The 27,980-nt window shown below is 44.7% G+C and overlaps 1 protein-coding gene across 4 annotated transcripts in view; it reads left to right on the top strand.

Annotated features, from left to right (window-relative positions):
- The window catches only part of cdh23 (cadherin-related 23), a 177,541-nt gene that overhangs the window by 8,237 nt on the left and 141,324 nt on the right, over positions 1-27,980 (top strand). For all 4 annotated transcript variants that reach the window (XM_035399765.1, XM_035399762.1, XM_035399764.1 and 1 more), the window contains exons 2-3: positions 6,958-7,058; positions 8,705-8,782. In XM_035399765.1, the coding sequence (XP_035255656.1) occupies positions 6,977-7,058; positions 8,705-8,782 (160 nt within the window). In that variant the 5' untranslated portion in view covers positions 6,958-6,976. The remainder of the gene's footprint in view (positions 1-6,957; positions 7,059-8,704; positions 8,783-27,980) is intronic.

The raw sequence follows: 27,980 nt of genomic DNA on the forward strand, positions 1-27,980 counted from the left end.
TGCCAGAGATATGGGCTGGAGCTTACTTTATGGAGCCCGATATGCATATTCATAAGCACTCCTGATGAGAGAGACGGGAGGCTTCGTGAACCCCATGTGCAGCCAATCAATGGGTCGTACTCAGTACCAGTAAAAAAGACTGTGCCGTCTGAGGAAAAACACTTACGATTCCTTCAAATCGGCGACTCACAGAGAATACATGATAAATCCACCAAGGTTTGGGACTCAGGAAGCTTTGTATTCCATCACAAATAAGGTCTGTATCAACTGTTAAACCGCCTTAAGGCTGTTGTATGGGTTTTGGTCTGTGTCACACTCCGTCACAGACTGTTAATTGCCTCAAGTGGCCCTGAATGGGCATGAAGGTTGCTTTGAGTGTGACGTTAGGCAAACGAATGGGGGGAATTGACTGGGTCAATATATAAGCTACACACTGTACTGTGCGGTTCAGCTGTGAGCAGCGGTGCCACTTCTCCCTTTCCCTGTTAGCGCGGGACGGCTAATGATTGGATTTTGATCATTCTGGCGGAGAAGGATGGCTTTCTCATTAGAAACAGGAGTGGTATAAATCTCCCATTGATTGCCGTAATAATCCCGAGCTCTGGCTGGAGTGCAGGGGCGGCGCCTGCGCCGGGAAGCCGCCGCGGAGGCTAAGACGAGTCAGACACAATCGCCGCTTAATCAATAATATCGAGTGCGCCCGCTCCTGCGACGCGGTCCGATTCGAGCGTGAACGCGGTCGCTGGAAAGAGCCGCGGCGGCGGAGTTATCGCACATCTCCCCGCCCTTCGCTTACGGATCAGAGATGAAACGGACTGTCATAAATACCTCAGCTTAAAAAAAAATAAATAAATACCCAAGATGCACTTTCTGGCTGATGCACATAGATGGCCTGTTTGGAAAATATGACATTGTTGTTCAGACATGAGAGAGTTACATTCCATGCGTCGGGCTGCCCTGGAGAGTACACTGCGTCCTGACTCTGTCTGTCTGAACCAATCCAAAGACCAAAAGTCCAAGTAAATCTCAATGCCCACAAGGCCCCAATCACCCTTCATTATTGTAATTGCTTGCCAAACGATGGTAGACTGTGTCATTCTGCTTCTGATGTAAAGCTGCCGTTGAATTGCAGCTGCTTTACCCGTGAGCTATGCTGAGAGAGAGCTGTGTTGGGCGGATTAGAGTTGAGATCAGTGCATTGTTAGCTGAACCTGAAGACTAGGGGTGCACATTGTTCAGGTTTGTTTTTTGCTTATGCGCTAGAATTAAAACCACCTTGCATTAAAATAAAGCCTCGCTTTGTTTTACATTTGACTGAACTTCCCTGGATGAAGACGTTGAGAGAGATAGATAGTGCTTGAGCGAGAATGAGAGATATAAAGAGCAAAATAAGGAACGAGTGGAAGGACTGAAAGAAAGCGAGAATGGAAGCGACAGACCCCGAGTACACGGAAGATGAAGCGGAGAGAGGGAAGGAGAGGAGATGAACAGTGACTTTGACGCAGAGAGGAGAAGAAGGAGAGAGAGGGAGAGATTGAAGGTGACAGGGTTGGTGAGAGGGGCAGGATGTAGGAGCTGTGCCACCAGCAGGGACAGCGTGTGTCTCAGCGGCTCGCTTCCTCTCTGCGTTTCTACAGGTAACAGCAGCTGTTGTGACTGATTGCGTGCTGAACTGTTCACCCCCCCGTCCCCGAAACCAACCAATTAAAGCTGGCAAAATAAAAACTACAACTTATACCTATTATCTGCGCAGGGGTCTACCGCAATCCACCCCCTATCTTCCGCTACCCCCTCCCGCAATTCTGACATCTCTTTTGCAGTTATTTTAAACACAGGGCTCATTTGGTTTTCAAAACCAATCCACTGTTGCGAATGATAATCACATTGAGTGTGTGCCCCTTTCTCCTTCTGTGTCCCCCGGCTGCACCCTTCTTGCCCTGTTCTCCTTCTCTGTGCTCCCGCATCACACCCTCTGCCATTCCCTTCTGCTCCTTACTTTACCCTGCCCCTGTTGTCCTTACTACCATGCCTCTAATTTACCTTGACCGGCTAATGTGATTCTCCAGGATGGCACGCACACACACACACACACACACACGGACGTCACACACATATCACACACATATGCACCCTTGAATCATGCACACACATGCATTTAAACACACACACACACACGTCACACACATAACACACATATATGCACTCATGAATCTGCACACACATGCATTTAAACACACGCACACACACACACAGCCCTTCTGAATGTGTTCTAGTTTGTTGGATTATTTTCTGTGGTGACAGTTTTTATCCCTCCCACACAACCAGCCTCAAATCTGGTGAGTTCTGGAATTTCTCTGATATTGCCTATTTTTAAAGCCAATTTTGTTTATAATTATAACAATTAAAAATTGCATTTAAAACAATCATCGCAATAACCATAATAAAACCACCGCCATCATAATCAAAACAGCGTGTCATTATATCGAAACAAAGAGAATTGCGATCTCACGGGATGTGTTTGCATTTCCCATTATCACTCTTAAGGTCTCTCAGGTAACACTTCCAGGCTTCTGTTTGTCACCTGTAACGGAGAAAAGGAATAAAACACCTTTGAATCTGTGTGGCGCGGCAGATGTGCTGTTGTACGAGTGGTTTAAATGCTTCCCGGAGGTCTCCCGCCGGTCCGTCCTGTGAGAGTGCTGTGGACTGTAGGCCATGCACCAGCTGAGCAGAGTTAATCCACACTGCCAGCAGGCTGTGAAGCCCGGAGAGGTGCTCCATGGAGGGGTCCCCCGGGGGGGGGAAGGGGGCCTCATTGGCCATGCTCAGGAAACAGGAATCCAAATGAAAATAAATGTTACTGCTCTGCCTCCAATACTCCATAGTGCAATCTCTTTCCCTCACTCCCTCCCCCTCTCTCTCTCCCCCCTCCCCCTCTCTCCCCTCCCTCTTTTTCAAATTATAGTTCAGTATGCTTTATTGGCCAGAAATATATTCTGTCAACATTACCATAGCTTGTCAACATTACTGGAGCCTGGCACAGTTTGTGCGGAAACAAATGTAAACATTTACACCAATATTGTAGTTGTAATAATTTCAATAATTGGAAAACAAAATTCAATTTCATTGTAGAAAAAAAGAAAAATGTAACGCTCTTTGCTTTAGTCATTGCCGGATGGTTGCTCAGTGCCCCACAGACTGTGACAGCCTGAGATGTGCTGTGCTGTGAGTGGGGCTGTTTGTTACCACCCTAACAGGACCTGCAGTTTTTCATCATTTGCCAGAGGAAAATAAGTTGTTACAGAGAGAATTGTCAATTACAGAATATCTCCTCGAAAATGCTTTCCATATTGTCGAATATTGCTGGGAATATGGGAATAAGTCCTCCTGTGCAGCTCTTCTTACTGTGACCACGGACGTGATCTTCTTGGGGACTCTGCGTAATAATGGCAGTTCAGCCCCCCTCTGCGTTATGGTTTCATTGTTCATTCTTCAGTGTTTGGTTGTTTTTTGTTACTCGCATTGTTGCCTGGTTAACAGTGCAGGTCTGGGAATGGCCTAAATTGGGTTATTGAGTTAGTGAGATTCAGTCGAGGCTGACAAACGGCAGTGTGTTCAGGATTTATCACTGAATCCTTCCATTTTAATATGCCTTTGGGAAGAAACCAGAATTTTAGCACACTTTTTAATGTGTTTATAATGAAGAGAACCCTAATTGTGCACCTCATGCATTTTTTTTTTTTGCGCTGTTTTTATTTTATTTGAATTTTTAAAGATATTACTGCAAGAATCAACATGCAGTGGTTTCAGATGGATTCCTGTCCAATTTCGTTCAGTATTGCTGACTGAGTGGACCCCAAACGCAGCGTCTGTGCACTGCAGTGGACTGAAGTGCCCTGTGAAAAAGCCTGGATTAAATTCTAATTGCTGTACTTTTCTTTTATTAGATATAATGCTGCGGAAGCCTTTTCTTTTAATGCGTCTACTGCCAAATAAAATGACCTGAAGTGGTTATTGTCAGACTATGGTAAAAAAAATAAAAATATATCTTTGTGCTGTGTTGCCTAGGGTCAATTTGCTTCTATTTTGTTCAGCCTATTTAAGTTACTATATCTTTGCATTGTAATTTCCTCTGATGTGACAAATTTTGTCACTCTCTGTGTCTGGAATACCAGTGAATCTATGATGATTCTGATATCACTAAGACTGAACTTGTGTTTCCTTCCATAGAATAGCTCTGTTGTTTCAGTTACTTATCGTTACCATTGAAACATTTCAAACTGTTCCATGGGTGTCAGCTCAGGCCTTCCAGACACCAGAAGATGGAGTTCCACCTACCATCTACCATCCTTTCCTGCTGCATACATACTTGTGTTTGTCAGTTGAGGATATGGCTTGTCAGAGAGTTGAGGAGACTAAGGATGATCGGCATGGGATAAATCATTTCTGCCGTGGACAACAAAAAAGATTGTAACCACTGTATATTCAGAATTCACTGCCAGGGCCCAGTTCTTACAGTATTTTTCTTTCAGATCCAGGTTCTTCAGCAGGTCCTGTTCTGAGGTTGACAGCAGGACTAGGCCATCCATATGAATACAATAAAAAAGAAACACTACTTGGTGTAATGCAGGCAGATCTCACTACTGCTAACTTTTTCATTTAAATATGAAGCAGCTCTGAACTCACAGCCTGTGTCACACATTGACCTTGAGTTAAGGACTGTCCTTTTAATGCTAATTCATATTGTGTATTTTCATTCTTTCTTTCTGTAAAGAGAGATTTTATTTGGCAGTATTTATTTTCACATCTATAATTCAATTAAGAAAATATATGTGGACAGGACAGATATAGAAAACTAGCATATGCTGCAGTACCACCTATATCAGATCTTGCAGAAAAGGGAGAGTTTACATACTTAGGCGACTGTGATCTTTAGCATAATGAGTTTATATGTCTGATTTAAGCTCTGTTTGCTTGATCATGTTCTGGTCATATGCATCTTATTTTTTCATGTTCTGCTTCCATTTTTGTGCTGTTTGTCTTTGTCTCAGCCACAGTACCTCAGTTTCTTGTGCTTTTTGAGTCAAGGGATGCAACTGTGAAGCACGAGAATAAATGAGCAGTTAGAAATGAGGGTGTCTCAGTACTCATGCAACAGCACTCCTGATACTTTAACCGGGTGTTCGAGTCATGAATTATCAAGCGCGTGAATCCTGAGAAGGGCTATTTGGTGTCTGCGATGTCTCTGCCTAACGTAGACATGACCTTTTGTGCCAGACCGGACCACACCTGCCCATTCACAGGGCCTTGCCTCTGTCGCCTGGCAACTATTGTCAACATGGCTGTCTGTTCGCTTGGTCGATTTGCAAGTGTTTGTTGTCGGTTACACGGCGGCGCGATGGGGTTACAGGCGCTGAATAGGGGGGGTACGCGCTACGTGTGGCAGAGTAGCATTGCTGCCAAAAATGGGGCGAGTGCGGGACAGAAGTCAAGGAGTTCCTGAATTTTACAATGTCAAGGCACTCACTCTGCCACACTCACTGGATATTTAACAAACACCCATGCTAAAGAAAAGAAAATAATGCAACGACAAATACACAAAAATGCTTAGACTTTTTTGCTATTAGCTTTTGATGCCTATGAAGAATTATGAGTTCAAGGCTTGTGAGTTATCCCTCACATTCAGATTAGCTGGAGGGGAGTAGGACAAGGCAGACTCTAATAAGTGAGCACTCTCAAACCCTCTTCAGTCTGCTAATCAGTGTGGAAGCACTAAAATGGCAGACGTAGTCACAACTTGCCACAAAATTATCTTCAGATTGATAATCATAGAAATAGAGGTGGTATGTTTTGAGAAGAAAACGTCTCCACGTTTCTGATTAAATCTGAAGATGAAAGCCATGGTGGGTGGGGGGGGATGGGGGGAGGAAAAAAGGGGGATCAGGGGATGGAAGTATTTGTCCCCATTGGAGAACTAGTATGGAGAAAGCCTTAGATATCCTGGTCTCCATTGGCCCTCCAGCTCAGTGACATTAAGACTAAATACCAGTAAACAAACAATCAAAGCGACGGAAACGGTAATTAGTTTAATTACGCTGCGGTTGTAATACGTATCATTATGCATCATTAATTTCGACCTTACAGTTGACTTAATGAAGCTTTGTCAGGCAAGAGCTCTCTGTAAATATCATTTCCAGTTTTTTTATTATTATTATTTTCAGGGAGAGAATTTCATGAGACAATTAACAGTGCCATGTCTTGATTACAAGAATTAAAGATTGTGTAAATTAGCTGTTAAACTCCTAAACCCCCAGACACCTCTACTTATACACTTAGCAACAAAGCAGTCTCATATGCTTATCAACATAAAACTCTCACAAATAATGAATATATGTTTAGCTGCTAATAATTCATAGGGCTCTATTTTATTTAAGAAGGAATATACACCCCTCAATGATGAGAATACTGTGTTAATTGTAATTATCTGGGTGGAGTTGGTCAGAGTTGACTGTGTGTCTCTGTGTTAATTGTAATTATCTGGGTGCAGTTGGTCCGGGTTGACTGTGTGTCTCTGTGTTAATTGTAATTATCTGGGTGGAGTTGGTCAGGGTTGACTGTGTGTCTCTGTGTTAATTGTAATTATCTGGGTGGAGTTGGTCCGGGTTGACTGTGTGTCTCTGTGTTAATTGTAATTATCTGGGTGGAGTTGGTCCGGGTTGACTGTGTGTCTCTGTGTTAATTGTAATTATCTGGGTGGAGTTGGTCCGGGTTGACTGTGTGTCTCTGTGTTAATTGTAATTATCTGGGTGGAGTTGGTCAGGGTTGACTGTGTGTCTCTGTGTTAATTGTAATTATCTGGGTGGAGTTGGTCCGGGTTGACTGTGTGTCTCTGTGTTAATTGTAATTATCTGGGTGGAGTGGCTCAGTGTTGACTGTGTGTCTCTGTGTGTTCCACAGCGTGGACGGCGTTGTGGTAATGAAGGGGACTGTCGGTTCCAGAGGCGGAGTGGCGCTGGCCAGGCTGTTCCTGCCCTTCCTCCTGCACACTGTGAGCGGACGTGAGTTCCCTTTTCACTGCCCCTTCTCCCTCTCTCCGTATCTTCTGTCCTCCCCCACCTCCTCTCCAGCCTTTCCTCATCTGCTCCAGTGTGGGCCTAAAATCTCTCCTCTTTGAGCATGGGTGATTTATTTACTTGTGTGTGTGTGTGTGTGTGTGTACAGTCTGTGTGTGGGTATGTGTGAAGCTGTGCTGTGTTAACACACTGACATAACAATGAACCGGTCAGAACAGACAGGAGACACCTCCAATCAATGGCGCCGTGCCCCCACCAGGCAAAGTTATTAAGTGAGTGCCGTAGTCGGTTTGGATCAAGCTGAATGAGTTTATAAGGCAGTATCGCTTTAGGTTGAGAGCGTCTTCCCCTGCCTCTCTCCCTCTCTCTCTTTCCCTCTCTCTCTCTGCCTCTCTCACTACATCGCGTGTCTTCCTTTTCTCACTCTTTGCTTTTTTCTCGCAGGCGAATGGTAGGCCAGATCCACACGAAACCAGTCTTCACTGCAGTTACCAGCGCGATTGTCAAGTGCTCTGAGGTTCCGATGGAATAAAGATAAATTAGTGGGGAGAGCCATTCTTTTTCCTCCTCCGTCTTGTTCTTCGAAACAGAATCTCGGGAGCTGAACTGAGGCTTCAGGGGGAGACAAGGTCACAAAGTTTAGGAGTCTCGTCTAAACTAGCTGCTAAAAGCAGTTGGGACTGCTGCCTTTGTTGAGAGATTTGTGGTGAGGATCGGTGTGTTGCAGTCAATCAGAATCCTCTCATTAGAATTGAGCTGACAGCAACGTCATGCTCCTGTTCGCTTTTAATTTTCCTGGATAAGGGGGATCGTGAGAGAAAACCCGGGGGTTTGGGGTTTGCGGCTGCTTTTTTTGGAGGGCAGAGGGGACGCTCATGAGAGAGAGCAAAAAAAAAAAAAAACCCCATGCGTCTGGTTGTTCATCTCTGCAGTTGCGGAGAGATGGATGATACCGGTCAGTGTTATCAAGCAAGACAGCTGTGAATGAATGCGCGCTCGTTAGTGTGCGTGATGAATCTGGTCGGTGCGCGGTCGCAGAGAGGGGCGAGGAGCCAAGCGCGTCTGTGAGCTGGATGTTCAAAGCGCCCAGGAGTGGTGATTCATTCTATCAAACGCATCCACTTCAAACGCCCCCCCACCCTCCTCCAAGCCCTTCTCATGCTGTCTCCTATACTGCTGATCAAAGAGACTCAGCTTTGTTCCCTGATCTTCCTGACAAAACAACTTGTACCCCGCTGCCCCAGAAATGCAGCCAACGCGAGACTGGGAGATAAAGCTCCAGCTTTCCACCTTTCCTTTCTTTTCACCTGCGTCTAATAATTAATAAAAGCAACTTAAAACTCAGTGACAAGATTAACACACAAGCATGCTCACATATCCTCTTGCACAGAGAAATGCTAAGCCTGTAATCCGGACATGCCAGAGTGCGGACACAGATAGCATATGTAAGCGCACACACGCACACATTGCCAGCTTCATTTAAATACTTTTTAATACAAAAGGTGTGTCATGATTGATGCCTATTAGAGGAGCATTGAGGTCAGAGGTTGAAGGTCAAAGAGCTGACATTCTGATGCAGTTTCAGCTCACTACCTTCTAGATCATGCCCTCCCCTCCTTCTTCCTCCACAGAAAACACCAACCTGCCTCCTCAGTTCAACAACTATTTCTTCCAGAACTTCTTGCTGATCTATGAGGACACCGCAGTCGGTGAGTACTGGACTCTTTTGGTTTCTTTTTGCGTACGGATGTTTCCTTAGGCTTTCCCTTCGTCTGATCCGGTCTGGTTTTGTGGCTCCATGTGTCAGTGTGTCTCTGTGTAAGGACATCAGTGCTTCAGGTTCTCTGTGTTTTAGAGCTTCGGTCTTTATGTGTTGAAATGTCAAAAGACTCAGCAGCTAGGAAGGAAAGCTGTGGCCATTTTATCCAGGCTATTTATCTATTTACACATTTGGTGTGGTTTTGTGGTTCTGATGATTGACAGGGTAATTTGCAGAGGGTTGGGTTTTCACTTTTCACTTTGCCATATCAGGAAACCTCTATTAAATATATATATATATATGTGTGTGTGTGTGTGTAGGGGTGACCAGATATAAGCCTTTTTTGAACCATCGCTTTCCACCCATCCCTCTCTCTTTCAATTTTGTCTTTCGTCTGTGGGTAGATCATCCTGTCTTTCATCTGTGGGCCATATTTCACTCATGTCCTCCATCTCTCTGACGGCTGGGTTTGGTAGCCACGGTCAGACTAGAGATGAGCAAGCCCTGTGGCCTCTTTTTCTGCGCATCCCCCTTGTTTGCGACATCTTCGCCGTGGTCAACCCCACCCCTTCGTGAAGCACGATTGGGCCTGGAGTCTGCTGCTGGAATGATGTCATCTCTGATCGCTCGATCTCCGCAGCCAGGACGGTGGACGCGGTGCGAGACGTGACTGGTTTGTCTCGATTATTGTTTATCGGGTCGGCAGATGTCCTCGTCTGGGAGCGTTTCCTGTGCATCGGTGCACGGCCGGGCAGCTCGTGCGAGCAGAGACCTACCTGTCACAGAGAGAGAGAGAGAACGAATGAGAGACAGGGTGGGAGGGAGAGACACAGAGAGAGAGAGAAAGAGTGAGAGATGAAAAGAGGGTACCATGACCCTGGCCCTGCTAGAGCAATACTGCCAGACCTGGGCACTGACACTGAACAGTAAATCTGGACTAGAGTTATGGCCTTCCAGAACAGAAAAAAAGTGGTGAAGGTGTGCTAGGCAGGTAGTACTGAGGGAGGAGCTTCTTGGCTTTCAGAACATCTTCTCGTTTTTCTGCTGTGGCATCCTCAGCTGTGCATGGAGTCTCAGTGATCGAGCCACTCTTTCCACTCCACAGAGGGAACATGTCTTTCTGCTCTGCTCACTACTTGGTTATCTGCATAAGTTGCACTGATTATGAAGTTCTTAAATGTACAACTGGCAAGAAGTCTTGCAAGGGGGACATTTTCAAATGGTTCTCAGAAGTGTATACAAAAGTACAAAAGTATTTTCTCACTAATCATTGAGAGCATTTCAGCAAGACGAAGCCAGGCCACATACTGGCTGCCTGTGATCTTAGACCAGACAAAGACAGTATTTATAGTTTGGCACACGTGCTCCATGACCAGAGAACGCACTCCCTCGTTTGTCCTCCCAGGTTCAGGCTCAGGGCTCTTTCCGTGAGAAGCGCTTCTGTCTCCAGCCTCCGTCACCATCATCAGGTTTCCGTCCCACACCGTGTCCCAGCTCCCGCCGGCTGGTGTCGGCTGTCCTGCCGGGTTCTGGGTGTGGCGCCTGTCTTGCTGAGTCAGAGCAATGGCGCAAGAGGACAGCATTCGTGCGTGAGCTGCGTGATTGGCCGAGGCACTCCTGGCTTTTGCCACGGCTGTGCTTACACCCCCCCCCCCCCAGAGAATGGCTCAGCTTCTGTTGAGTGTGTCTGAGCCGGGGGGGGCGGAGGGGTATCTGGCGGCAGCAGCTCCCATTCCGGGCCCCATGATGCCCTGCTTGCGGGCGTTGGGATGCAGGATGTTCGGGGGAGAGGCGGGAGGCTGTCTTCCGATGGCGCTCCTTTGATCGCTCAGCAGAAGAATCGCCCGGGCGACGGCCGTCGCTGTAATGTAGCGCACCCCTCTGTCCCCTCCGCTGCTCTGTGCATCTGTTTGTGCCCGTCACGTCCATAAAACACAGGAACACCGCGTCCTCAGCAGCCCACTACACATGCAGGGCAGACCCCTACTGATTATACCCCCCCCCCCCCCCCCCAGCCACCACAAAAAATGCTCCGTGTGCATGTTTTAAATTGGATGAAAATTTCCTTCTCCATAAAATAACATAAATGATCAGCCTTGATTTTTTTTTTTTCCTCGGAAATAATAAAACTGAATAGCATTCTAAGACATATACCCTAACCGTTTAGAAATGTTCTTGGAGTTAAAAAAATGTGGAGGTAGAGTTTGGAGGTAGGGAGGTGGTGTTCAGGTCGTGTTTAGTGGTTTATGCAGTGGTCATTGTCCAGGAGTTCATTACGTCAGACAATATTTCATGAAGTTTAGAGGCTCGCTATTATGGAATGCTCTTGGGTTACCTTTGTGAAAACTTCCCTTCCTTATCAGTTTTGGAGTACCATCTGAATAAACTCTTGTTAAATTATCCATCTATGTCAAAGTGTCAAAGGGTAAACAGGTTTTTTTTGTTTTGTTTTGTGTTTTCAGTTCCAGCCGGCTGCTACACTTTAATGAATTCTGTTTAATTTAGTTATGCTCGGGGGACTCTATTATTGGCCCTAACTGAGGTTTTCTCTCTGCCTGTGCTTTTTTGTGTCCAGATAAATTGCACAAATACTGCCCTTTAATTTGTATTTTAATTTACGAAAAAATTGGTTCAATTCTGGTTCAACGTATTTATATATGTACGAAACTAAAACCTAACCATTTATGTGCGTCCAAAAGGTAATCACATGTTGCACTATATTTGACTAGAGAGCTGATTTAACACTGAAAATCTTTTTGTGTATATACTGTATGCCTGTGTGTACATGTGTGCGTGTGTGTGTGTGTGTGTGTGTGTTTACACACTTGTGTTTGTGTGCATGTATGTGACATGAATGTTTGATTATACATAAAAACCTGTTTGGACTCCTGGGTCATGTGCTTCGTGTTAAGTTGCTGTTAATTGTATTCTTTGTTGGAGGAAATGTGATGTGTAATTAACTAATGTGCAGCCCTTGATTAATTATTCTCATTTCTTAATCCACTTTGCTCAGATCTGATGGATTGAATTATACTTTGGCTGGTAATTAAGCAGAACACTTCACAGAGCATTTATGCGTTGTGGTTTTTGCATTCTGTTCAGCAAGCACCTTCCCTACTGTGTAGGTGCATCATGATTCCTTTATGATGGCTGATTTTATTAAACAATTATATGTTTCCTTCTGAAATTTCCTTTGCAAGTCCCTCATCAGCATACAGCATTTGTGATGACAGAATTGAAAAAGGCAATATCCTACTCACATTTTCAGAATCTGATTGACACAACTGAGGTTCTACTTCTTGACCTGGTGCTACCTTATGGTTTTGCTGAATTTGAAATATTCTTGTATAAGATTAGTAATGATAGATTCAGTTTGGTTATACATTTATATTTTTACTCTGTACGACCTTGATAAAGCATATAATTTCATGCTCACAGATTTAACAAATGAAGGGAGTTTGCACCCACACTTGATACATACTGTGTCCTTTTTTTCCCAAAAGCTGTACACAGAGTAAGACTGTGAATAATTCAAGATTATGATGATGAGATCTGCATTGCCATTGTCCCTAAATGTACAGTGTGTCTACACCTCAGAAAGGCCAAAGGGCATTTGAATTGGGGTACATAATAGAGAGATTCATCTAAGAGTGTCGCTTAAAGGGTGTGTAATTTAAGGTTAGTGGTATCAGTAGCAGCAAAGCACTGCTGAGGCCTGTACGCATTAATGGGCCGTCCAGATTTACTCTCTCTCGCTCCTGCTACACTAAACAACCCGCACTTTTAATTAGTTCACTGCTTTGCTAATTCAATAATAATTAAGGAGAGGAAGTTGCCCAGGGGAGAGTCTTATTAAACCCTAGCCTTAAGTGCACTGATAATGTCTGTGTACCTAAGACTTATTTTCAGCCCCTGGCTATGCTCTGTAATTATGATGTCGTTATATTTTCATCTTCAGTGCCCAAACCACCACCCCCCCCTTCTACTGGAGTGGTAATGGCAGTTGGGACCTGTTACACGTATGCTCACAGCGTGGGTCAGTGATTATTGGGGTCAATGAGGGCTATTACACTTGAAGCCCTTGTTAATGTTTTAGTCCCTTGCTCAGTTTATTTTAAGGACGGCAGACTTGCTGGCACATCGGTGATCTTACAGTAGCACTGAGGAGGTCAGCTAATTCAGAAGATAAAATTCAGAAATGTACACATGTAGTACAGATGTAGTGTCAGTTTGTAGTCACGTCCATATGGTTGTTGTTAGGGTCAGAAACATTCGCTGAATAGTGAATACACTGTTAATAGCTAATCTCTACCAAAGATGTTATAGAGCACCACAGCAGTGGCATGTTTCTGTTGATCATGTGTGTGTCTCATATGACATGAGGCACTGGTTTGGCCATACAGACTTCCTGGAATCAGATGCAATCATCCAGGTGAAAAAGAGATATTTGTTTCAGGGTAGTGTCACACTTAATAATTCACGTAGACTTTATAATGTGCATTTTCAGATCCCCAAGAACACTTTTCGTACATTGCTCAATTTAAATTCAGGAATTTCCTTCTTGTTCTACAGTGAACCCTTTGAAAATGTTTCTTGACATGTCTGTGGAAAGGAAGGACTAAAAACCCCTTCCTTGCTTGTTATTCATTCTCATCGTGTGCATCTGGGCATGTGACTTTTCCAAGGTAACTCACCATTCTTCTCTCCTGAATCACTGTTATATGCTGCTTTTGGTTTGTGTGTCTGGCATGTGACCAGGGCATGGGTCGCGCACACACACACACACACACACACACACACACACACACACACAAACATGCACACACGCATGAACACAGACGTGCACGCACACACAGACATACGCATGGATAAACACGCACACACACACGCGTCTGCGCACACACACACATACACACACACACACACTGGTGAACAGACAGCTTTTTGTTTTCCTCTCTGTTTATGCTTTAAGAGAGGGCGCATTGGGAATTTGTCAAACGGCTGCCCCGTTTATCCAGCAGTCAGAAAGCCTAATGGCTCCCCTGTAATTTTATTTATTTATTTACCAGTCTTTTCAGCAGATGTCTCGTGTTATTGGTTTGCATTGGCCTGTCGGCTGGAATGAAAGTTAAACTGTTCGTGGCATGTTTGATGGCCTCTACTTTTGTGTCTGTGTTTGTTTATTTATATGTTTATGTTGCCGGGGGCGCTGAAGTGTTGGCTGTGAGTGGCTCTGCCATCCCTGCAATCCACGTGCCTTACGTGACCCCCCCCCCCCCCCCCCCCCCCCCAAGTGTAATCCCCTCTTCTGCTCACCCTGCCATCCCCTCAGTGAGGGGGCAGGTGTAATGGTGAGGGAGCTGGGCTTGTAACTCAAAGGTCAGGGGGTTGATTCCCAGCTGAGACCCTGCTGTTGTGCTCTTTAGCGAATTAATTAACCTAAATCTGTATGAACGGCTTTTTAAAAAGTATATATATTTTTAAATCACAAGAGCAACGCAAATACAGTAAATGGGACAGGCGACCCAACTTTATCTGCACTGGTGAATAATCCCTGTGGGTATACCATATATAATTGCCTGTTATGTAAAATAAATAATATTATCATAGTATTCACACTCGGGTGTGTGTTTCCCAAGGTAATTAATCTTCTGTGTTTTTACTCAGTTTATAATTCCAAATAAGATTTATTTACGGTATTCTTTGCCTGGAAAGAGCATAGATCGGTACTTCAGTCCTCCAAAGTACTTATATCCTGGTGCCACTTCTGTTTGCACTTCTAACCCCCGACTGAGCTGTGCAGTTACGGCACTAATGGACTGCGCAGGCAGACCGCAGAAACCAAGCTGACTGCAGGAGCCAATCATGTGCGATGATGAGGAGGATGTCTCACTGACTGAAACCCTCCCGTCCTGCGGCCAATTACTCGCCTCCCTGTAGGACGGCCAGCCACAGTACTTTGGATTCGGTTGGGGTTAGGAATTTAGGAAAAGTATTAAATGGACCTGTGAGTTATATAGCGCATGCCTACGGTCGGATATCGCGTGTCTGTCCAGCCTGGACGCGCCATTGGCGATCAGTGTTTATGTGTTTCACTCTACTCATTTTAGTGCTTCACATCGTGTCCATGTTTTCACAAAACACAGCTGTTCCTCCTGTTGTCCTGATACCCACCCAAGCCCACCATATCTCTCATCTGCATGGGATGTTTTATCACCCTCTCTCTCTCCCTCTCTCTCTCTGTCGCTCGCACGCTTGCTCGCTCTCTCTCTCTCTCTCTCTCTCTACTCTTTTAGAAAGATGGTTTCAAGGGTAGGGGGAAAGTCTTCCCTTGAAATCTTTGGACCTAGTGTAAAGTAAGGAAGTCTGTGCATGGTTTGTTGCTGGCCAGACTGGCAGTTTGGAAAATAAGAAAGAATTATTGTGAAAGAAAGAATGCATTTATGTACACAAGTTGACTTGTACCTAAGGAGGACTATTTTAATTAACGGTGTTTCCATCCACCATCCATTCATCGGTTATCTATACCCACTTATCCTGGGCAGCGTCCTGGGGGGGGTGCTGGGGCCTATCCCAGCATGCATTGGGCGAGAGGCAGGAATAAACCCTGGTCAGGCCGCCAATCTATTAACGGTGTTTTTAAAATTCTAAAAATGTTTCTCTCTCTCTCTCTCATTCTCTCTCACTCTCTCTCTCTCCCTGGAAATAATGGTTTATACGGTTCAGTGGTGTCTGCAAACAGGCCATTCATCACCGTTACTCAACGCATGGTTTCCAGGCAGTTACGGTGCATTGCATCACGGTGGATTTTATATTTGCTCGCTTGAGTGCAGAAGTTCATCTCCACCTTGCCAATGTCCACCCAGGAGAACTTACCGGAGCACTCTCACAGCCTTTACCTTTCATCCTACACATATCACATATTACCTCTGTCACGTATTTTTTATTCCTTTCCACTAAAGCATCTCTCAGCGTAAATGTACATGTGTCCGCATATGCGCTAATGTGGCTAACCTGGTAGCGCCACCTTCTGTGTTGTAGGCTTCACGTACCCCTGAATAGCCCAAAAAGGATATTTCTTTTTCAGAACCTGTAGCTTTACAAAAACCCTTCAGGAGAACAGCGCGATAATGACCTTAAATTGCACCAGTAAAAAAATAAATAAATAAAATAAACAAGTGTGGTTCAGTAAATTGGCTTTTCAAAATCTGTTAAATGACATCTCTGATGGTTGAGCATGGCCAATTCCTCCCTGACCTGAAAACATAAAATATTTTTGGAGTTTTTCTGAGAAAGAAATGCACACAGAGTGAGAAAAGTGCTCTGGAAGGACAAGTACGTGCAAACAGTGGATATAGAAACATAAGAAAGGAACTGAGAAATTGCTGTCTGGCTAGGAGTTGTTTTGCTGGTATTTCTTTCTTTTAACGATCATTTTCTTCCACGAGTCTCTGCTCTAAATTCTGTGAAATTCAGCATCAACTAAATATAAAATGATAAATATATTATTTGAACAGTATAAGTACTGTGTATATTTTACATGTTTCTATTAATTAATAAGAAAACTAAATGCAATACATGTATACTATATAAACATGTGTACCCTAATGATCCAGATGACAACCTTATAATTTAAGGGTACATTTTGGGCCCAATAAAATCACAAAAATACATTTAAATTATGTTTCCACAATGTATTTTTAAAAATATAAAGTATGTCGATACCCTTTCTAATTAATGTCTTTGACTACTTCAGTCGCACCCAATGCTAATAGATGCATAAAATGGCTGAATGGAAGCACATTTCGGCAGCAATGCTCCAACATCTAGTGCAAAGGCCAGAAGTGTGGAGGTTGTTATAGCAGAAAAGGGTGGACCAACTCCATATCAATGGCCATAATTTTGGATGAGATGTTGGTCAGGTGTCCACATACTTTTGAACCTATACTTTATTTTATGGCACAATAGGCCCTGCAATGCTCTTTCTCTAGGTGCGTGTACGGTACACCCATTGTGGAGCTCAATGATAAGGATAACTCCTGGGTATGTGTGGTCTGTCACTTTACAGCAGTGGTAACCAACCATTTTCCTGGAGATCTACCATCCTGTCAGTTTTCATTTCCACCCTAATTTGGCTCACCTGACTCTACTAATTAGCAGCACAACAAGATGTCTAGCTGTTAAAAGAGATGTGCTCTGTTAGGGTTGGAATAAATGGAATGGAACCTACACGATGGTAGAACTCCAGGAACATTGTTGGTTTCCACTGCTCCACAACGTCATAGAGAGAAGTGAGATTCTGGTTCCCTGTTATCTGGATTTCAGTCCAGTTCAAGTGATTAATATGCACAACATGCGAAAGCTACATACTGCAGAAGCATAAACGGCACCATCGTAATCCTGGTTTTTCCTGATTAACTGTCAGTGTCCAGATCTGGTAGCATCACAGTATTGCTCTAGCCTCTCTTGCCATCAGCCTCTATGGTGTTCTTTCCATTTCCCCTCTCTTTTTCTCATTTCTTTCTCACGGCTCTTCCCTTGTTCTCTGACTTTTCCTTTATTTTCCTCTCTTCTTCATTCACATTCATTCTCTCTCTGTCTCTGTTTCTCTCGCCCCCTCTCTCTCTCTCTCTCTCTCTCTCTCTCTCTCTCTCTCCCCCTCGCTGTCTCTCTCAAATTCAAATTCAATTCAAGTCTCTCGCTCTCATTTGAGTTACCCTGTGATCAGGGTGTGGTGGGTGCTCAGGGTGAGTTCTCTCCGTCCCTCAGTTGATAGTGAAGTGTGCTGGTGTTTTATAGCAGGAACAGTGGTGTGAGTAATGTGAACCTGGGCCATTGTCGCAGCTGAGAACCTACATGTCTACTGGCATGCACCACCATCTGTCTACTGGCAACTAATCCAGTCCAGAGTATGGACAGAGGTGTACCCACTGCTGTGGGCTGTCCACTCTCTGCATTACATTACAATACTGGCATTTAGAAGACACTCTTAACCAGAGAGAATTACACGACTTTAGCATTTCTACATTGTAGCTTTTTAGTACCTTTACAAGTACCTTGCTCAAGGATGCAATGACATTGTCCTACCTGGGAATCAAACCTGCAACCTTTAGGTTATAAGCCCACTTCCTTACCCATTATGCTAAAGTGCTACATTCTGCATGAACTGTTCCATTAAACGTTAAAAAGTCGGATGTGTTTTTTGCCAAACTGTGATGACAGACTTGTTTGGAACTGGAAGGCTATCCTGGAGTTGCTTATTTGACAGTGAAGTCATACTTGCCCTTTCTGCCTCCTTGAGGGGCAAAAGCAACACTGAAAATGTTCATCAAAAAAAGTAATCAATACTGCAACAACCATAAGTTACAGGCCCCATCTTAAATAATATTGCTGTTTGTCCACGAGTTTACTGCTTGTGTGTGTGTGAGCTTATGTTTGTGTGTATGTGTGTACGTGCATGTGTGTTTGTGAATTTATGTGTTTGTGTGCATTTGCATGCGTGTGTGCACTTGTGTGTATGTGTGTTGTATGTGCGTGTGTGTTTGTGTTTGTTTGTGTGTATGTGCGTTGTGTGTTTGCGTGTTGTGTGTGTTTGTGTCCATGTGTGTTTGTGTGTATGTGTGTTGTGTGTGCGTGTTTGTGTGTGTTTGTGTGTATGTGCGTTGCGTGTTTGCATGTTGTGTGTGTTTGTGTCTGTGTGTGTGTGCGTGTGTGTTGTGTGTGTTTGTGTGTGTGTGTGTTTGTGTGTCTGTGTGTGTTTGTGTGTTTGTGAGTTGGGTGGTGATGGTGATGCTGTTGTGGCACAGATCAGTGTGTTGCAGCCGCTTATCTGGTCCAGGTGTGTGACAGCTGATACCTGCCAGAGCTACAGAGCGCAGCTAACCTGGAAATTGATGTTTCACCTCAGCGACCAGCTCTCTGCTCCACTGCAAAAAGTATGTGAGCTGGAGGGAACTTTCTGGTGTGTGTGTGTGTGTGTGTGTGTGTGTGTGTGTGTGTGTGTGTGTGCATGTACGGGCGTGTGCGTGCGTGTGTGCGCGCGGGGGTGTGCGCATGCATGTGTGTGTTTGTGTGTGTGAGGGACAGAAAATGTATGATTTTGCAGTACATAAGCAGGAAGAATTTTTGAACGGTTTATTTTTCTGTAAGTTATATTGGGAGCTCTCGCTGTAATGGCACCATCAGTTTTTAGTCTGGGTGTATTCTGTGAGGAAAGGTTAGCGCGTCCTTCGTCTGAAAGCTGACATTTTTTCTCATAAAGGCCAGCGCATAGTTGCCAGAGAGGATTAATTGACAAGATAGGTGCCTGCACTCCGATTTTCCCGTTCGGATCCCCACTCAAACCTCTCCCTCTCTCTCACACACACAGATTCAAATTCAAATTGTTTTATTGGCATGAAATACAAATGTAATGATTGCCAAATTGTACATATAAATAATATGTAAAATAAGAATTCTCTGTCTCTCTTTCTCTCTCTCCCTCCCCCCTTCATCCCTCTCTTCTTCATCTCAGATCCACAGTTTAGTTTAAGCCTGCATTAATGGACTATGTTCTTGAGTATCTGGAATGAATACTAAATTCTGGTTGTACTTCACTCTAGATTATCGTGAAGCAGTGTTTTTTTTCCCTCAGGATCTTCCGTTCATTTTTCTGGAGTGGTAGTATGCCTCCGGCCTCTTCAGTAGCTGGATTTGATGTGTGCTCAAGGGGGCTGTGACATCATTTGTGCTGAATGACTCTTGAGATCCTTACCCCACCCCCTTGACCCTACAACCACACCCTTGCCCTAATGCTTCACCCATTAAGACCCTGATAAAATGGGGCATGATTGTATCACCTCTGGTGTCACCTGTAATGTCCCTCCCCTCACCCTGAATACAGGGAGGCCCGGTCCCTTCAGAGGAGTAATGATGTGTGCAAGAATAGACAATTTTGGTCAGTCTGACAGTCTATCATTGTCTGCCTACAAAAATCCATTCCTTTCATTGTCTGTCTTTCCAATTGTACTTCAATCTGTTCATCTGTGAGCCCGTATCTCTGCTTTTCTGTCAATTCCTTTTATCTGAGGATTAAACGCAAGATGGTCAAAGTGCACGTTATTTGCTCTTTGGAATGTTGAATGTGTGTGTGTGTGTGTGTGTGTGTTTGTGTGTGTGGGTGTGTGTGTGTGTGTGTGTGAACTGTCAAAGGCCATTAAAACGAAGTGCTGGATGCCATATCTGCCGTGCTGATTGTTCATGCATATGGTGGGGTAGAATGGTTACACTGAAATTAGCCAGAAAATTAACAAGTTCAGTAAGGACTGCAACTCATTTATTTCAGCCCAGCTGCAAATTTAACAAAATGATAAATAAATAGGTAGCTATGAATGTATACATAAAGAAATCATGAATGTACATTTTTTCCAGTGGGTCTGCTTTTCCCAATTGGTGATGTGTCCCTGAAATCAAGTTCAGCACAGTGGTTTGACTATGAAATGATCTCACACACACACACACACATACACATGCATACACAGACACACTCATGCATGCACACATGCACACACACAAACACACACACACACACACACACATACACACGCGCACGCACGCGCACGCACGCACACACACACACAAGCTTGATTGATCAGTCAGCCCAGCTGTCTTGCTCAAGCTTGTATCTCGTCCAGTGTTGTCTCTCCCTCCAGATTGACTCAGAAGGTCAATTGCCAATTTGCTTCAGCCAACATCTTTATCAAAACCAATATTAATTTTTGCTAATTAGGACCCGCAGCTAATGAGCGTTACAGATAATTAGTTCATTTATAATCCATAAAACAAGTGTGGCTTGTTAGCAGGCTGCAACACAACCTGCAGTAGACATGCACTCATATGCAAACGTGCGCACACACACACACACACACACACACACACACACACACACACGGTCCACTGGGAAGAGTGCAGGGGGGATATGCGGGGTGATTGGTGGAGCGGACAGTCACTTATGGCTCTGAAACATAGTGGTCATCGTACACATTGTTCTCTTTCACTGGGAGTGCACTTCCTTCCAGTTCACAGCCATCTCAACTCTCTCTCTGTCTCTCTTTCCTTGCCTGCATTGCAGTCAGCTGCAGAGACAGAGGAAACGGGTGTAATATCTATCGCAAATGCTTTCTCTCTCTCTCTCACTTCTTCTGCTTCTTTCAGTGCCGTTGCACACTATGACCGTCCTTCCCGAGTGCATGAAAATGATCTGAGATACCCAGGCCTTGCAGGTGAAGGGACTGATCGGCACAGGTAGAAAGAGAGGGAGAGAGGGAAGGAGAGGGGAAGGGATGGAGAGAGTGAAGAATGAGAATGTAAATATGGGGGGAAATAAAAATGAAGAGCACAGAAAATAGAGACATAGTGAGAGGAGAGATGAAGAGGTGGACTGGCTGGCAGAGAAAGAGGAAAAGAGGGAGAGATGCAAATCTACAACAGATGGACAAATGAAATGCCTGAGAAAACAGCTATTTTTTAAAAGAGGAGAGTGAAAGAGAGAGAGAGATAGAGAGAGAGAGAACATGTGTGGAGGAAATGGGTTGTGTGTCTGTGGGACAGATAAACTCCAGCCGTCTGTGCAGGGCTGTTGCCTGAGCCTTTCCTCTGCCAAGCCAAGCTGCCCTGAGCTGTGGCAAGTTGAGCACTCCAGCACTGAAACATGCTGAACTGTGCTATGCGGAGACAGGCTGTGCTGAACTGTGCAGTGCTAAGCCAGGCTGTGCTGAACTGTGTCGCGCTAAGCCAAGCTGTGCCGAACTGTGCTGTACTAAGCCAGGTCTATGCTAAATGATCTTGAGATGAGATCAGCTGTGTCATTTTGCCCTGTGTTCAGTGATGTAGCATTTTTGTATGTGTAGGTCTGTGTTTTTTAAAGGAAGAAAGCTGTGAGAGACAGACAGCAAAGTGAGCAAACGCATCGCCCTCTGCGGTGAGGGCACGGTCTGCCTTGCCGTCAGCCCCCGACAACGACGGTCAAGACTGACAGACATCCGTCGCCGAGAGCGATGGCCGCCGTTCCTCTGAGGTCGTCGTCCGCGCCGTCTCCGTCCGAAAAAGCCGCGGAAAAGCAAAAAAAAAAACGCACTTAACCAACGGAGGGGAAAAAATAAGAAGAATGGCGTGACGGGAGAGCGGGGGGGTCTGTTTTCTGGGCGAAAACGGCCGTGCTATTATCTGCGGCTTGATTTAGTTCCCCGCGAAATAATGGCTTGAACGGGCGAGGTCATAACCACGGCGTGACGGTGAAGTTTGCTTGAGAGGGGAGACGCTTTTAGGCAGCCCGGGCCCTGATGGAAACGTCGGAAAGTGGACGGGAGGGGGGGGGACGCGCTTTGTCTCCCTGACAGGCCCGCGCTCCGGGTGTCACTCAGGGGCCCTCAGGCTCGCTGCTGCAGGAGGACAGAACCACCTCTCTCTCTCTCTCTCTCTCTCTCTCTCTCTTTTCGTTTTTACTTTGGCGTTTTTATTTATAATTATGGTGATGGCTTGAAAATCGAGAAAGAAGCTTTTGGAGTGGTTTGGACTTTCATTTCATTGTTATTGGGTTTTTTCGTTGTTTTTTTTTGGATAGTTTTCAAGCTGCAGACTCTGCCAGATTGATTATTAAATTTGCTCCTTCCCTGTGCCCATGTTGGACAGGCCAGTGGATCCTGCCTGAGCCTTTAGACATTATTTGTTTTTAGGTGAGCTGGAGGTAGGAGGCCACCGTAGGTTAATATTCAGCCCTTGAGATGCCTCTTTGGGAATTGACATCCCAATAGCCACTATTTAGGGAGCATTTTTATTAACAATAGGAGAGAGAGGCTTCATCATAATGGGCTGAGCTATCATGTGGCCTGTGAGTCATAGCAAGTTAGTTCAAAAACTGTGAATCAGTTCTGAGGTTCGCAAAGCCTCACATAGTCACTTCCCATCACTACTTTGAATGACACCGTGCTGTAGGCAGTTCTACAGCCGTAGCCCATCCCACCTGCTCTGGCACACACACATCTCTCACACCTGTCACTTATCCTGCCCTGCTCTGTACTGCCCTCTGCAGGGAAATGCAGTAGACGCAAGATTATGGTCTGTTGACATTTCTGCCCAATTCGCATTGAATTGCCTTATTAAGTAGTACTTCTTGGCACAAACTGAGTGCCACAATTTAAGGCTTGAGCTCACATGGTGTCCAACGAATCATCACGTGACCACTTCCTCTTGAATTTCCTGCAGTTCTAGGAATTAGGCGTCTTTACCTGGACCTTCCCATATTCTGGTGCTGCTTATATCTAAAACAGAACTCTCACCCGTGTCCTGTTCTTTGTTAGCAATGCCATCAGCTCTTTATTCCCTATGGAGGATCTTTACTGCGGTTCCACTTTTTCATTTCCTGGGGGTTTCTCCAGTCCAAACATTAGTACCCAAAACATAAACTCACTTTTTTTTCTGGACTCTGTTTTACATCTCTCACATTGTTTGAGTGGTTTCTCTGATTATTTTGCCTCTGTTACCTGGAGGTGGATCAGAGACTCTGTGATCACACACGCCTGTCTGTTTGTTCACTCGCTTGTCAGTGAACATGACAACTGAAAAATTTATGGGGATATTTGGATCACAGTCTATGAAAGGATTGCCTATGGGAGAAGGAGTGCGCTATTATAATTAGTGCCGCTCTGACATCTGTTACAAGTGGCAGTGGTATGCACTCCAGCAAGTGCCAGTCAAGTTTTAAGTACCATTCCCCTCATCTTTTCTGCTAAAACTCTCTCTCTCACACACACACACACACACACAGACGGAGAGAGAGAGAAGGCAAGAGAGACGCGCACACACATACATACACACACAGAGCGAGAGAGGGAAATAATACAATTTTTCCCCCAGCACTTATCACTAAGGCTGGATGACCTTCAAGCAGTTTATGTGTGTCTGTATGTGAGAAAGAGAGAGTATATGTGTATGTGCGAGAGAGAGGGAGAGGGATAGAGAGAAATAGAGAGAGAGAGATTGTGGAGGGTGCGTGTCTCCCATCCGTAACAGATTTAGCCATAAATCTACAGGATTAATATACACTCTTTCAAGGACTATCATGGTGTGTGTTGTTGAAACACAGGAGTCACTTAGAGCTGGACCAAGCCCATCATCCGTCTTCAGATCACTCGCCACCGATTTTATTAATGTCTCACACATGGAGAGAGAGAGAGAGAGGGAGGAGAGGAAAGGAAGAGAAAGGGCGATGCAGCGAGAGAAAGGGATGAAGGGAACAAGGCAAGACAGCAGTAAAACAGAAAGAAGTAGAGAAGGCGAGGGGGGGGGAAATTGAAAGAAAAGCGTAGCGAGCAACTGGAGTTGGTGGGAAAAAGGAGGACGGGAAAGAGGAGAGGGAGAAGACGAGAAAAGGAGAAAGAATGGTGAGGCTGACAGAGGCAGAGATAAGTGCAGCAAAATGCTTAGGGAGGTGGGCTTGCAACTGTTAGGCTGTCGGTTCCATTCCCAGGTGGGGGGCTGCAGCTGTACCATTGGGCAAAGTGCTTAGCCTGAGCTGCATCTGTGAACATCCAGCTGTATAAATGGATTTATATATATATAAGAGCACCTGCTAAATGCCTGTGCTGTATTGTCATAAGGCGGGAGGACTGAGGCCTCTTAGACCATCACGGCCTGGGTCGCCGCACAGGTCTGAAAGCACGGCAGAGAACAGACTGACGAGCACGAACAGAGAACTCTTCACCAAACTGAATGCCAACCCCGAGACAACTCTGAGTTTAACTATCAGGCCAGGCTTTTAATTACAGCCCGTTAATTAAGTCGAAATAGAATTGTTTTATTTATCGCATTAATTATGCAAATCGGCCCTTCGGCTTTCCTTTAAATTCCGCTTGCTTGGTGTGAACCTGTATCGCAGACTCCGCGAGGTAGAGCAGTCTGCGTGTGGAGGGGCTGTTTTATTGTTTCAGTGCTCAAACTCGATCACGCTCGAGTATAGATAGTTCTGTCTTTGCACAAATGTGAAGAGTATGACACAGGACAGATGAAGCGCTTTGTATGTATTTTATGCACATTATTATCAAGGACTATAAGATTTAGCTCTTGAATGTTGCATGATATAAATAACGTGGTGTCATTGGCTGGTCAATGATGATGGACATCATGGGGGGTGGGGGTTGGGGGTGGCTGTTGGGAGAGAACGAGGCTGAGCACTCCTTCATTTTTAACCCTCTTTCCTGCTTTATATTCCATCTGCTCTTTAGCTTCAGGCTGGCACCCTTCCAGAGTTTTATTATATGAAATCCAGTGTCCTCCCCTTACATGGATCCTCTCTGTGCCGGTATAATGCGGTATGGTGTCACTTTGATTTAACTGGCATTATACCACATTATCATTTTCTCTCTGGGCGTTCTGACAGTCGTATTCTACTTTCATACAGGGACATGGGACGGTTAAATATTTCTGCCCAGTGAAAGCAAAGTAAACTGGGTCATTGTTTATTTTTTTAATTTCCTTTTGATATTTTTCATTTTAATTTTATCTATTCCTTTTTTGTGTAACGGGTCACACTTTTAAGTATTATCTTTGGAAAACATATTATGATGTGTACAGTCCCCATAAAAATGCAACTTATTATGCATGCTCCTTGTATGTAGAGTATTTGAGTAGTCGTGTGTGTGTTTGTGTTTGTGTCTGTGTGTGTGTGTGTGTGTGTATGGTTCTGTAAGGTTCTGTGTATGTGTATGGCTGTGTGTGTGTGTGTGTGTGTGTGTGTGCGTATGGCTCTGTGAGTGTGTGTGTGTGTGTGTTTGTGTGTGTGCGTATGGCTCTGTGAGTGTGTGTATATATGTGTGTATGGCTGTGTGTGTGTGTGTGTGTGTGTTTGTGCGTGTGTGCATATGGCTCTGTGAGTGTGCGTGTGTGTTTGTGTGTGGTTATGTGTGCATGTTTATAGCATAATGAGCTCCCTGCAGCGCTATGGGTTGGGTAAAGGTTGTGGCAGGTGTGGTCAGCACGCTGCAGTCTCCCTGGGGACTGGCTTTACTGCCTGTCTCAATGGGACTTTCCCTCTGCGGTCCAAATGAACTGTCTGGATTTTTACACCCGCAGTCCTACAGAGCCCCCAACGCATAGCTGTTTATATGTAAATCACCTGCTACATGCACATCGAAGGAGATTTCTATTCCAGACGTGTGCTAACACAGCTCACTTCTCCATCTGTCTAATTTTCCATCTCTCCGGACGCAGACAGGACCCCACCCCCACAAGGTTTAGAATGCGAGGGCCTTGGGGTGAGTGGAGGTCTTAATAAGGAACACCCCCCCCCCCCCCCCCCCCCCCCACACACACACACACACACACATATCTCCTGAGATTCATTTATTAGCTGCACAACAAATATAACGTTTCAACCTGGTAAGTTCTTGTCAGGTGTACAGCGATAATCTTCTCCTCCGTAACTTAATTTCCCTGAAAGATTCATGCATGAATCAGTTCTGCAGGGCAGACTGGTGAGGTGTGAGGCTTGACAGATTGATTCAAATGAACTTTCTGAGTCCGCGTGCTGGAACCTGTAGCAGTGGGGTAGTGATGGACGCACTGCATAACCGCAGTGGCAACACAATCCACAGAACATCACTCGCTGAGCTGCAGATGAAACCTGAAAAGCCGTTTGCTCTCGTTTGTTCCTTCAGCTTTTCAAAATCTGTAATTAGCGTAATTATTTCTGTTTAAAATCGGCCGATTGGCGAGCGACAATATTTCAGATGTAATTTGCCAACAGCCACCGATCGCCTCTAAATAATGTAGCATATCCATTTTGTCTGCGTGTGTGAGAAACGGCCCAGGCCCTTGATAATGACACGCAGCCAATTATTAGTGTATATGATTAACTGTATTGGCTTATCAATGACGCTGTATTAGCATGCAGTTGATATCTTTCTCAGAGTAGCGCATCGATCAGTGTCACCCGCAAGAACTCTAATCTCTTTCAGTGATGTGCTTTGGAGGAACGCCTTCTTTGGCACTAGTCGGTGCTGTTTTATTAAAGGAGTGCATATTCATATGCCGTACATTATGTGTGTCAATTTCTCTGTGTTTAATTTCAGTGAGAAATATGAAACGGTGCTGATTTCAATTAAAAACGCAAAACCAATGGATGTGAGCCATAAAAATAAATTGAACTAATTGCAGAGGGATTAATATTTAACAATAATTCCAATTCCTAAACGAAATAGGTGCAAACCCAAAGGCAAAAAAAGAACAAAAACATCAGCAGACCTATCCGCCTGATTACTTTTCGTTTGGTACTGGAAAGGGACCATATTTAGCCTACCTTCTTTAGTGATCCTGCCACTGGTTTGATTGACAGGTAAGTGACTCATCAACCTTTGGTTTAGATTACATCATCTGCACAAACTTTCATGGTTCAGGACAGGCCATCAATATTTATGTATGTCTTATTCAGCTCAGATTATATGGTGTCACCTGCTTTCAGTCAACCCCTGGCTCTTCTCCACCTCTCACCCTCCGCCCCCCCGCCCCCACCTTAGGGCTGAATTCCTTGACGGCAGTTCTAAATCTCCTCTCGCACCGGTGCTCCCAATGCCCAAATTGACCATCTGGGCCACGGGGTCATCAACGTCAATAAAGCACAGGGTGTCCCGGGGAGACCCCCTTGCCCCTGTCCCCAGCTGCCGGGGGGGAGGGGTGTATCGATCGGCGTGGGACAGATGTCAGCTCAGGGCTGAGTTACACTCACTGTCCCACCTCTAGCAGAAGCACCAAAAAAAAGAGAGTTCCCTGTTGTGTCATTTTATTCTTAGTTTTCCGTGTATTACTGTTTCTCATTTCAAAACTTTATTTGTTTATCTTGTGGTGGTGAGTCGCAGTGTATTCTGTAACAGCAGTGGACGTTCTTTCCTTTTCAATTAGTATGATGTATAAAAGTTAATTATACTATAATACTATGTATACATACTGTTACATAGATACTGTAATGTACATACTGTACTGTAAATATGGGGGTATTTTATTTTAAAAAAACATCCTATTTGGATGTCAAAATAAAAAAGACATCAAAAGAGGTTCTCACTTTTTATCTCTCAATTCCTTTTTCCAAGTTTCTTTATCGGAATGACATTGTGCAGTGT

The sequence above is a fragment of the Anguilla anguilla genome, chromosome 18, assembly GCF_013347855.1.
Source record: "Anguilla anguilla isolate fAngAng1 chromosome 18, fAngAng1.pri, whole genome shotgun sequence".
Classification (NCBI taxonomy): Eukaryota; Metazoa; Chordata; class Actinopteri; order Anguilliformes; family Anguillidae; genus Anguilla; species Anguilla anguilla.